At 38.1% G+C, this 12,657-nt stretch overlaps 1 protein-coding gene across 1 annotated transcript in view; it reads left to right on the forward strand.

Annotated features, from left to right (window-relative positions):
- The window catches only part of TMEM30A (transmembrane protein 30A), a gene marked incomplete at its 5' end in the record, with an annotated part of 12,610 nt that extends 299 nt beyond the window's left edge, over positions 1-12,311 (forward strand). The window contains 6 exons of the mRNA XM_010565823.1: positions 5,337-5,453; positions 6,077-6,184; positions 7,273-7,360; positions 7,827-7,970; positions 9,708-9,914; positions 10,802-12,311. Coding sequence (XP_010564125.1) covers positions 5,337-5,453; positions 6,077-6,184; positions 7,273-7,360; positions 7,827-7,970; positions 9,708-9,914; positions 10,802-10,995 — 858 coding nt within the window. The remainder of the gene's footprint in view (positions 1-5,336; positions 5,454-6,076; positions 6,185-7,272; positions 7,361-7,826; positions 7,971-9,707; positions 9,915-10,801) is intronic.
- Between the last annotated feature and the right edge of the window lie 346 nt (positions 12,312-12,657).

Raw genomic sequence — 12,657 nt, forward strand, 5'->3', positions numbered from 1 at the left:
GGGCCGGGCCGGCGCTCGGGGGTCGGCGGGCGGCTCCTCCTTGGGAAACCTGCCGCCGTCTCTTCCCGCCGGTCGCCGGTAGTCTTTCCCGAACCATCCCTCAGCGACCCCCGGGAGACACGGAGTGTCCTCCGCGTAGCTCGCAGCACTCCTGTCAGCCTTGCCGGCGCTCCTGAGCCAGCTGCCGGGGAAGTTAATCGGCACGGCCCGGTGCGGGCTTCGTTCTCTGAAAGTAGGCGCATCACCCTTGGGATCGCTTTGTGGCAGTGGGTTAGACACCTTTACATCTTCCAGAGCGGCTGTAGTTTCAGGGCGAAACGCTGTGGCGGAGGTATTGCCGTAACTCTTGAGCGCGCTAGGGATTTAACTTTTTAAGTGCTCTGTGGGAGACCAGAGTGAACTTGGAAACAAAGATGGAAGAGCGTGGCTTTTTCTAATTATACTTACAAAAACTGAGTCATTTACATCTGATAATCAGCCACGTCACTGCTGTGAAAACTTGCTGAGCGTTAACTGAAAACTAAACTGTGTCACACGTAGGCCCATTCATTAACAGAATCGCTTTGTGTTGTAAGGAAACAACCCAAAGGGCTTAGGGACAACCTTGAAAAGCAAATTGATGGCTATGGTTAGTTTCAGGGAGCTAATGTGACCAAGACTGATTGTAGGGGGAAAAAAAAAAAAAAAAGTGTGGTGGTTTGCTGAATTGCTATATTGGAGAATATGAATTTTTGTGGATCAAGTCATTCTAATTGTCAGAGCAAGCTGTCACTTTCAGATAAGTAGTGTTCAAGACAGTGGCTTGGGTAGTGGGAGCAATGTGGCAGTGAAGCCCAATTAACTAAAGAAATCCTGAGGCAGACAATGAATGCTATTATATTTTCATATTTCTGTTAAGATGCAAACAATGTTGTTATAATAAAACCATTTTAAGGTTCAGTTTCCTTTTATGTTAAGAACTAAAATTCCAGTCAAGGAGGAAAGCAGAAGTGAAAAAAACAAAGCTGAAGTGTATTTTACAGTGTCCAAAGGTTGTACGTAAGCATATTTTTGAAAAGCAATTGCTTCTTGTGTCAAGGTTTGAGGGTATGCAGAACATCTGAAGATTGACACTAGTGCTTCAGCCAACATTGCCAAGTTGTCATGGGCATGTAGACTTTTAAATTGTCATGTTATAGCCATATTTAAGGTAAATCCAATCACATATTTTCAACAGGACACCCAGTGGAGAGAAGTCAAAAAAATATCCGTGCTAACTCTAATTTTTATTTTGACAATGGTGTTTATAATAGCCATTTCCATAGTAAAGCAATATAAAGTCTTAGAACATAATGATTGTAAGAGAGTTTCACGAGTCCAAAAATGTAAGCAACTTCTTATGCCTATATTGCTGCTGTATGCGTATACAGAATTTTTATATACTATTGTTCCTTAGCAGCTCAGTCGTGTACTCCTGATAAGTTCCAGTAGGAGCCAAAAACCAGATGTTCTCACCTAACATGCAGTATGAAAATCCATAGGTGAGCTGGGAGCATGACTGATGCTCCCCTACGTGATCAGATTACATATGTAAAGCAGTAGTAGCCGTATATATTTGGAAACCAGCTGGCAGGTGCTGGCCTTCTACCCTTTCTAATTTCAAGATACTCAGGATTGGAAAGTGTTTCGTTCGTTTGCTTGTTTTACTGTGTGGGTTCGGTCTTGTATCATCCACCTCGCGTGAAGCTCTCCTTAGTCAGATCATTAGGCTTTTGTGAGGACAGGAGGGACAGAGTTCTTGACTTATGAGAGTATGATTAGCCAGTTGGGGTATGCAGGTGAGAATGGGGAAACTTGGCTTCTGTTCTCTGATCCGCACAGGTGTTTTATCAAGTGTTACAATGCAGAAGTTCTGCGAGTGAGATTATCATTTTAATGGCAGCTGAATTTTGGAAGAAAAAAGTTTCAATCAAAAAAGGCTTTACAGTTGCAGCAACAAAACGTAGATGAAGCATTTTACAGATCAACATTTGGGCTGTGAACACACTGAGGGATGTACTTGTAAGACACTGCTATCACCTATATGCTTAGCTATGTCCCTGCTTAGTATGCTGGCTTTTGTTAGTAACCTCCAAATGTTATTCACCAATAGCTGTAAATTTAGCTCTGGGAGACAAGACATCTAGAAGCTAGGTGCAGTGACTAAGCTCTTTTAAAAATGTAATCGGGGGAGGAAGCAGAGGTAGTTATTTACACCTACCTTCTAGACAGCAGCATACTTGTTAAGTGTGTATGTGTGTGTACACATATATATATAGCTGCCTGTAAACTTAGTGTATTGGAATTGAATAGGATGTATAATTTATGCCCCTGAAATACATATTTATCTACAGTTCACATTATCCTTTCCTGGAACTAGATATTGCAGCCATTAGTATCTCTGTGAACTCTGCTGTCCTCATACAGGTGCAAGGACTGAGCAGCAAAGTGTAGCTTTTCCATTGATTTCCGTTATAAGCTCTCTTGAATTCAAATGTGGAAGATTTCCAACAACTTAAGTGTACTAGAATTATAGGTTTTTTGTGTTGTTTTTTCTCTAGCATTTTCTCACTGTTTCAAAGGGTATAAACAGCCATTTATCTTGGGTCTATCATGAAAATAGTTAATTTGGGTGAAAAATGAGAATCAGCTATGTAAATGTGTCTTTTTGCCCTGTTACTAGAGGGTAAGAGTTCTATATTTCCCGGGTTTTTATTTTATTTTTTCTTAGAATGGATAAGAAGCATTGACAGAGCGTATTAATATGTGATAAAAATTGAGGAATATCTGGAACATTAACTGTGTAGGAAAGAGGTCTTTGTGCTATGGCTGCTGCTGTGAAATGCATAATCGTAGTTAAAAAGCCAGATAGACTTTAAGGCTTGACTAGGAATGAAGAAGGGAAAGCAAGTAGATGACTGTTGCATACATCTTCAGTGTTGTGTGCAGTTCCAGTAACCCCATCTCAAAAATGATACAAAACTTAATAAAACCTACAGAGAGGGATAGCAAAGAGGACCAGAGTTACGGGATGCCTTTTATACAAGAAGTGGCTAAGCAGTGTGTATGTTATAAATATGTGACAGCATATGAACTCTAAAAAATCATAAATTGTTTGGAGAATATGTATATAAAATAGTTACATTATTTCTATACTGTGAACACCTAAATCAACTGGGCAAGACATCAACAGCCTGAAAAGCCATTGGTGCCAGATAACTTGGATATACACAATGTCCTTAGATCAGGGGTTATTGGGAAGGGCTCACCCCGTGTGCGTTTGTCATACTCAGCTGCTGGCCCATCCCTGGGGACAGAACATGGGGTCAGGCGGGCTCCTGCCACGGAGCCCAAAGTCAGTCCTTCAGTTCTCAAAGTCCTGGTTTCGTTATTTTGTTGAGAGATGAAGACAGATCCCTCTATCCCTTTAAACAAGCTCTCTCTTGAATGTAACCCGTAAATGTGGATGCAGAAAAAAACCACTTGCGTTGGCAGTTACTGTACAGGAAAGCTCTTGGATAGCATTGACGCTGATAGCAGTGGTCAAAAGCATGATTCTGTTTCAACATACATCAATTTCATGCTCCACTGAATTTAGTCAATTATATTTTTAAAATTGAAGTCTTTAGATCTTTTGCAACCTTGGAGTATTTGAGTTTGTTCTTGATCTAAAACTTCTCCACACACTGGAGAACTAGCTCAGAATATGGAGGTTTATGTTCTTTCTAAAGGAAGTGCTTGCATAAGCTTACTTTAGCAGGAAGAAAACCTCACTGAGTCAGCCTTGAACAAATGAGGTGCATTGTTTGTTGAGAGCAGTGGTGGTCCGTCTGTCTGCTGTAGCTAAACAGAACTTCAGGACTGCTGCAGCAGTGCTATTTCTAGATCAGCATAAACTCAATATCTTGTTCAGCGAAGGAAGCAAAGATTATGTGATACCCTTTCTCTGCAAGCTAATAGCTTCTGAAGCTGACTGGTCTCAGCTAGGCTCGTAAAGGTGTAGGTCTCATCTGTCAGAAATCTGGCAGCAGAGCGGGTACTAATAAAAGCGCTGAGAGAAGGGTTGCTGCTTAATAGATACCGAAGAAATCGCAGGAAGAGAGACCTTGAAGAAGATCCAGAGGAAAAGAGGCTTCAGTTGTTCCCTGAACCTTGAAACTGCATGTTTGTTTTAGCTAACCTTAATACAGGCATTAGGACAGATCATAAATAACTCTTAATGCTTGATAGTGCGTTTCACTACAAGCATGAATCAGGGCAAACCATTTGCAGCAGCCTTTCATAAAACTATACAGGTGTTGTAGTTTAAATGATACTGCTGTTAGACGTTTTGTTGCCATAACTTGGTGTATGTTGCACCAATTTGAGTCTAAATTCTAAATGGGAAGTTCACAGTAAATTTAGAAATACATAGCTTATAGGCAGATGGAAGCTTTCTTCTCCTACACTTGGAGCTAGCCTGCTGAGCCCAAGTTAATTATTTCCTGCCATTCACATGCTGGAGCTATACATGTGAGTGAGCTAATGTGGTCAATCGACTTCAGTTACCTTTGGCCATAGGGTGAGCTCATGGCTGCTACGGATATGCTATGCATACTGTCCGGGTAGCCTCTATGTACAGATTTCAAATACTGGCTTTTTTTTGAGCTACACTATTCAAGACAGATAATACTGTGTAAGCCAGATTAACACTGATGATCTTTCCTGTCCATCTACCGGTATATTACCATTCCTGTTAAAACAGTACTAGTGTCTTCATCTTCCCTATTTTAGGACAGTTCTTGGGCATTAAGTGATTTTAATTTCTTAAAAAAAAAAAATTATTTTTTAAATCTTGTGACTAATTAGATGACTAAAAATGGTCAGCAAAGCAAGTTTTTGGATGCAAACCTTTTTTATTAAATATCTAGACTTTTAAGAATTTGACCTCTCTGGAAAGCATGTAAAAGCTCAGATCTGCTTGTCATATGGTGTGTTTGTGGTTTTGGAAACATCATGTTGTCAGGAGTATCTGCTGCTTGTGTTTTGGTGTGTGGTTTTTTGTTTTGTTTGTTTGTTCTGTTTTTTTTGTTTTGTTTTGTTTTCCCCCAGCAGTAATGGCCCACCTCAGTGTTAAAATTTGTTTGAGGCTGAAATCGAGCATATAGACAGAATCACAAAATCATTTAGGTTGGAAGTGACCTCTTGAGATCATCCTGAATGGGCTTTTGGAGTTGAGGTGTAAGATTGCAAAATAAATGCCACATCAGCTCTGTGGCTTATTAATCAATTTTCTTTACTCTTCCATTGTAAATTAATGACTTTTTTTTCTGTTATAGATTGACTATACAGGAACGGAGCCTTCTAGTCCCTGCAACAAATGTTTAAATGTATCCTGGGACAGCACACCACCTTGCACTTGCACCATCAATTTCACACTGGAACATTCATTTGAGGTATGCTATCCTGTATTAGAACAGTTTATATGGTTTATTTCATAATTGATAGGAAAGTTGTGTCACTTAAGTCTTTTTTTTTTCTATTTTAAAGGATTATTTCTAGTTTTCCTATGAACATGGATCTGATTTTTGTGTGCCTTTTCAGTAGCAGGGATGAAATGGGTTTTAATGCCTCTGTTTATCTGGAAATGTACAACATTAAATGGAATGCTTGTGTTTTACACATTTAGATTTACTGTATGTGTCCTATAGCTGGTGAGTAGGTCAGCTATTCCTGCCTGACTTGGAAAAACTCAGTTCAGCAAGAGTTGGAAATGCCAGATAAGTGCTTTCTGACAAATTGGAGGCAAATAATGAGGCTTATGTGCTTAACATCGGACGAGATAGGCGTTGGGATTAGTGCTGGTGAGTATCATTCGGATAGCTTATGGCATGTTTACACTGTTGGACTTCAGGATGCCAGCTTATGTTAGGATAGTACTCTTACGTACTCAGTGTGAAGAAAGAATTGAGGCTCCTACTTTATGGATGTTGCTGTAAAGTAAATACAGAGTTTAAGAGGTTAAAACTTTAGTTTTGTGTGAATTAAAACCTCGCTTGCCCCATCTTGCTTCTTGTAGAGCAATGTATTCATGTATTATGGACTTTCCAACTTCTATCAAAACCATCGTCGTTATGTGAAATCTCGAGATGACAGCCAACTAAATGGAGATAACAGTTCGCTACTTGTAGGTATTCATGCTTGGATATTAATAAGCAACTAACTTCTGACTGCTGCATAAATTACCACATAGCAGAGTATTTATTTTAGTAATAATGAGGTACTAGAATTTCTGCATAACAGAAGACAACCATAAGGAGTTCATATTTTGTTTACAGAAAATAACTGTGTAAAATACTGTAAAATTTCATGTCAGTCCTTTCATTAAGCAGACAGCAATGCACTACTTCAATCACTTCTCAAATTTGAATAGTTCTAAACTGTCACGTTATCTTCAGTCAGTAGTATCTATCTGTATCCATTCTGTCTGAAGTTTTCATTTTCAGTATAAAATAATACTTGGTTACCTAGCACCTGGTTTGGATATTGCAGCTAAATGCATCCATTTTTGTGGACTCTTGTTCAATATTGAACATTAGTGATATTGGAAAATATCAGTACTGTGTATTCTGTTCAAGGCACTCTGTAATGTTTAGGGCCAAACCTCTCCTTTTCCTAATTTTTATGAGGAGTGGAAATACAGTTAGGTTCTTGCCTCAGCAAGAATGATTCTCCCTTTTCACCTGTAGACTTTAAAAAAGGGGCAAGTTTCAGGAGGCTACATCTGATGACTGAAACAGGGTTCGGGGGTGGGGGGGATGCTTTTTCTTGCTTGCATTTTTGGTGTGCTGTTGGAGTCCTTGCAACCTTTTGCCTTTTATGTTATGCTTGGTTTTGTATTATAGTCTTATTTTCTATAACACTGATGCATACTTAAAAAAAAAAAAACCTTCAATAAAAGAATACTTGAGTACTTCATGTTGGAAAACTGTTTCTATTAAAAGAAAAAAGTTCTAATAGCTTCCAAGAAAAGCCTTATTTTTAGTATGACCATGATGGGATTCTGACTTTATTCATGTTTTATTTAGATTTTATTCCTGCTTGTAAAAGAAAAATCAATCGTGCTAACTGGTATCGAATGCTGAAGTAGTTGTAAATAACCTGACTTGTGAAAAGATTATTTTGTGGTACATTTAAGATGAGCATGTTACTGAGGTACTGTAGTAAAAACCAGTTTTTTTACACAGACTCATCTGCGTTTTTTCTTTCTAACAGAATCCAAGTAAGGAATGTGAGCCTTACCGCACAAATGAGGACAAGCCCATTGCTCCTTGTGGAGCTATTGCCAACAGTATGTTTAATGGTATGGTAACACTTCTAAGCTATCACTTAGGCGTTTTTGTGATCTAGTGTATGTTTTGTGTTGAGTTGCAAATTATTCTGAGTAAAGACATTATGGGCATTTTGTTTTGAATTAACACATTTTCATTGTTCAGAATAAAATAAATATCTTGTACTGCTGTTGCTTTTTTCAAAATTGCTATGAGAATTAATTTAAGCTGATAGTGTACAAAGGATGGAAATACCTGTTGTGAGAAGCTGTTACTGGTGTGGAGTAGAAACATAGATATCATGTATGGATAATACGCTGCTATCTGATATAAATTGATTCTTACAGAACAGCTTCTGATTGTGGCAGGCAGGTAATAAATGCCTTGTCGAGTTTTTTTGTTTTGTTTCTCCTGAAGGTAATTGTTTCGCTGCCTATCAGGGTCAGCTGTCTAATGAAAGTTTCTTCAGCTGGTTTTCTAATTTGACTTTCTCTTTAGATACATTGGAATTATACCGCATTGATAATGACACAAGGACTCCTATTACTTTGATTAAAAAAGGCATTGCGTGGTGGACAGATAAAAATGTAAAATTCAGGAATCCTACAGGGGATGGAAACAACTTAACTGCACTTTTCCAAGGTAAAAAAAAAAAAAAAAAACCACACAAAAAACCCCCACTTCAAACACATTCTGATTCCAGTGAGTTTACCTCACTGACAACATTTTACTGAACATGCTAATTAAAAATATTGTGGTTCTCTGAAGAAATCTAAGCTAAGGACTACTCTGCTATCTAGAAAGGTTGTCTTTAAATAATGACAGCTGCAAATTTCATGTGAAAGTGTTTGGTTTTTACCTTTACTGTAATAATTAATTTTTTTTAACTTCTGATTTTTATTTTTTTTCCACCTTGAATACTGAGAAAAGCCTAATATGTGCACTGCTGTTGTGGTTTAACCCCAGCTGGCAACTAAACATCACACAGCCGCTCACCACTAACCATGCCTCCGCCCAGTGGGATGCAGGGGAGAATCAGAAGAGTAAAAGTGAGAAAACTTGTGGGTTGAGAAAAAGACAGTTTAACAATTAAAAAAAAAAAAAAAAAAAAGTAAGGGAAAAAAAACACCCAACCAACGAAGTGAGAGGAAAATAAAACCCCAAAAAACAAGTGATGCAAAACAAAACAATTGCTCACCACCAACTGAGTCCCTGAGCAATGGCAGCCCCTGCCTACCTCTACCTGACCAGTTTTATTGCTGAACAGGACGTCCTATGGTCTGGAATTTCCCTTTGTTCAGTTGGGGTCAGCTGTCCCAGCTGTGTCCCCTCCCAGGCTCTTAACCTACCCACAGCCTACTTGCTGGCAGGGCAGCCTGAGGAGCAGAAAAGGGCTTGAAGCTGTGTAAGCACTGCTCAGTCTTAAATAAAACATCAGTGTGTTAGCAACACTGTTTTTATCACAAATCCAAAACATAGCAGGATACAAGCTACTATGAAGAAATTTAACTCTATCCCAGCCAAAACCAGCACAAGTGCTATAATGCTTGGATTTAACTTGAAAAGAAATCCTGCAGTTGTTTAATCAAACTCTTCATACAGAGTTTACATTTAAATGTTTCTACTGCTAGATTGTGCAAAGTTTTCTAAAAATCGGATTCTTTTTTGTGATTAGAAGTGACTGATGTGTCTCATTTATTAGGTTAAATACAGTTTGGTAAATCAAAGTTTTCTTTGGCTACTAGTGTCCGAAAAGAATCTTCCTCAGGGTTCTAAGGGGGGGGGGGTGTGTGTGTTTATGCAAGGTATATAATAATTTCAGGTTTAACCTGATGTGGGTTTCTTGCTTAGTCACAGCCAAATTACACGTTACCAATGTGATGCTACCCTTGGAAAAGCAGATACCTTATCCTAATACAGTGTAGAATTGTATTTCCAATAAAATTGGCAAAAGCATTAGTATGGCATCATCTAAAATATTGTACATAATTTTATTTGCTCATGGTCCAGGAAGTGGTAGTCAAACTTGAGCAAGTGAGCAGAGGAGCTACCATCATAATGGAGAACTAGCTCACCAAGTAATGTTTTGAGACAAGACTTCCTAATTATATAAATATGTAGGGGAGGCAAATTTGTTTAAACAAGTGGACAATGCTGTCATGAGAATAAATGGATATGTGCTACTATTTAAATGCTGCAAAATAAAAAGTTCTTCAACAGCCCAGTGTCTTGCAGTAGTAGTGAGCCAACCTGTCTGTTCATACTGTTTAGAAGTTAATATGGGGTTTTTTGTAGTGTTAGAATGAATTTTGATGAGCCACTGTGTTACTTAGTCCTGTATTTGAAATACCTATTGTTGTTATTTTTGTTTAATCTTAGGCACAACAAAACCTGTAAACTGGCCCAAGCCAGTGTATATGCTGGACTCGGAGCCCGACAACAATGGCTTTATCAACGAAGACTTCATTGTGTGGATGCGTACTGCTGCTCTGCCAACATTTCGCAAGCTGTATCGTCTCATTGAAAGGAAGGATAACTTACAGCCTACCTTACAGGCTGGAAAATATTCCTTGGATATTGCATACAGTATCCTTTGAAAAAAACTTTGAAAGCAGCTAAGGGCCTTAGCTGGATTGCATGGGCATGTATTTGTGCAAGTTCAAATTGAATTAGCCTTTTTTCTTACTGTCACTAAAAAAAGATGGTATTGAGCTGTGGTTGAAAACTGGTAGTGAGAATCTTTTACTTCTGTGCAAGTTTTTATAGAATTATTAGCCTCATAGTGAGAGGGAAACTAGATTGCTTGGGTGCTGTAAAGGAATTGAGAGAAGCATAGGAAAAGGGAAAAAACAGAGGTAGTTTGTAGCCTAGAAATTGAGAACTTTAACTTCAAGGTGTAATGACAATATGTAATCAAGGGCAGACTGACTTTGGAGGTCAGAAAAATGCCAGAGCTGTGGATCAGGTGGGAGTCTGTCATTCTGTTTTGGACAAACTAAAGACTAGGTAGAAATGCAGGAGACAAGAGGAGGAGGGTTGTCATAGTTACTGAGTTCTTAAAATTCAAAAGCACTTAATGATCATTTTTAAATAGCTACTGCAGTATTTTCCTTTGCTGCAAAACTGTGGGGAGTGCATAGAAAACTGAACATAAAATTTTGTACTAAAATATATTCAAGAATTAAAATTTAGATTTCCCTCACTTTTATTGAAGGTGCTTTCAAAACCCCACAAAATCGTGCATTTACTCTTCCCTTAAAAAGGGGTTAACATCTCCTAACATGGCATTCTTCTTGGAGTGGCTGACAGTGCCCAGACTAGTCTTAGCCTAAAAGTTTGATATTTGCACTCCAGTATTCAAAGGCAGCAGTTTGTATTTGGAACCCGAGTGAAATAACCCAAAATTTTAATGTGCCTGACCACATAAAGCTAGATTTGGAAACGTGCTGCTTGTTTTCCTAAATGTTTTTCAGATTATCCTGTACACAGTTTTGATGGACGAAAAAGAATGATTCTAAGCACCATCTCATGGATGGGAGGCAAAAATCCCTTTCTGGGCATTGCTTACATCACTGTTGGGTCCATATGCTTCTTCTTAGGAGTTGTATTGCTGATCATCCATCACAAATATGGAAATCGAAACACTAGTGCAGACATTCCCAATTAATCTTGCATTCTGAAAACAAACGTACTGCATGTGCATCAAGGCCAGTCCAGAATGGTCGCAGTTTTTGAAAGATAAATCTCTGCTTCCGTCACTTCCGAGACTGGGTACATAATTTTTATCTAAAGCTCCCCTTTCCCATACTGTGGATTAACTCTTGAAAATGACGGGTATACAATTAGCTATATTGATTGTATCTCTGCCTATGTCAGAAACAATTTTTCTGATACTTGCCTCTAACTGGGCAGGCCCCATGATGCATATAGCTCCTCTTCCCTTGATGCATCTGCTGCTTGTTCATGTGCTGTGTAATGTCGGTATGATTCAGTACATATAGATTGTGTGGAGAAAGACTGTTATAAGATACTGTAAATTGTTAACTTTCTGGAATTCAGGTGTCAGTGCTGTTGAAAGGAAAAGTCAAGTCTTAAATACTTGTTTTTTCAATTTACTGTCTTGTGTGCATGGGCTCTTACACTTCTTGCTGAGAATTTAATATATTTATATAAGTTGTTAAATATTTTTCCTGTGTCCTACCCACCTCTGTTATGTTAAATCCTTTAAGTGCTGTGTAAATTTCAGCACTCTGGATTCTTTGTATATTTACAATATATGTGCCTGGCCAGTAAACTAGCATCCTATGAAAATACCAGAAAACCTGTTAGTTAATTATCTGCGTGAGTCCCTTTTAAAGATTGTTTTAAATTGGGAAATGTTTGTTGCAGGTAGAATCTGCTTTTTTCTAATTTTCTTTGCTTTAAGTCATATCTAGTACTGGTTTACCTTGCTGGGTTTGCTTTTTGTGAGCAGCTCCAAGCATTAGTCAAGAAGAACCTAAAATGTTTTTTCTGTTCACAAATTTGGGTGAATTCCTTTTACTGAAGGAGTTTCCTGTTTTTCTTGAATTCTGAGCAGGCTTGTTGTAAAGGAATTGTCATATACTTTTTCCTTATTTGGAGTGAACACCACATTAATTTTTTGCGGTGTTAAGGTAGTAAACTATAGAAATTCAAAAGTTGAGATGGCAGTGACCTCTTTTCACTGAAACGCAGGTTGAGCTTGCTGTGAAACCTAATTTAAATATTGCAGTTAGAAGCAATGTGCGGGTTAGTGTCTTAAATCAAATTACAGAAGGGTTCACTTTTAGGTTAGTTAAAAGTTAACTGTAACCTGTAAAATATTACCTTTTGGTTACTTTTTTTTTTTAGATGATGCACAGAAATTGTAATGTATATGGTGGAGATCACTTTATATGCAACTAGCTTGAGAAAGTATTGAGTATATTAAAAAAGACCTAATAAATTCTGCAAACTGTTTAATAAGAGATTTTATTTTGTTCTTGAATGTACATTCACTTTCATCTGGATGAAAAGATGTATTCTCAGTAAGTGTGAATGCAGTTTAAGTGAGTTGTATTCTGGGATTGCATATTTGTTACAAGTTGTTTATTCATGGTCCAATAGCTTAATCTATAGGCAGCTCTAAACAACACTACTGATTTATCACATAAACACATGACCGTTTTTACTGAATTAGTTGTGTAATCTTCTTAAACTAGCAGTTCAAGTCTGTATAAACTATGGAATGAGGCAACATTTCCAGTGTGCTAGCTTTCTGTAACTCCATATAATAATTTGTTAGCATAGTACAGCGTGGCAGCCCAGG

This window comes from Haliaeetus leucocephalus, unplaced genomic scaffold, assembly GCF_000737465.1.
Source record: "Haliaeetus leucocephalus isolate CR32 unplaced genomic scaffold, Haliaeetus_leucocephalus-4.0 Scaffold195, whole genome shotgun sequence".
Classification (NCBI taxonomy): Eukaryota; Metazoa; Chordata; class Aves; order Accipitriformes; family Accipitridae; genus Haliaeetus; species Haliaeetus leucocephalus.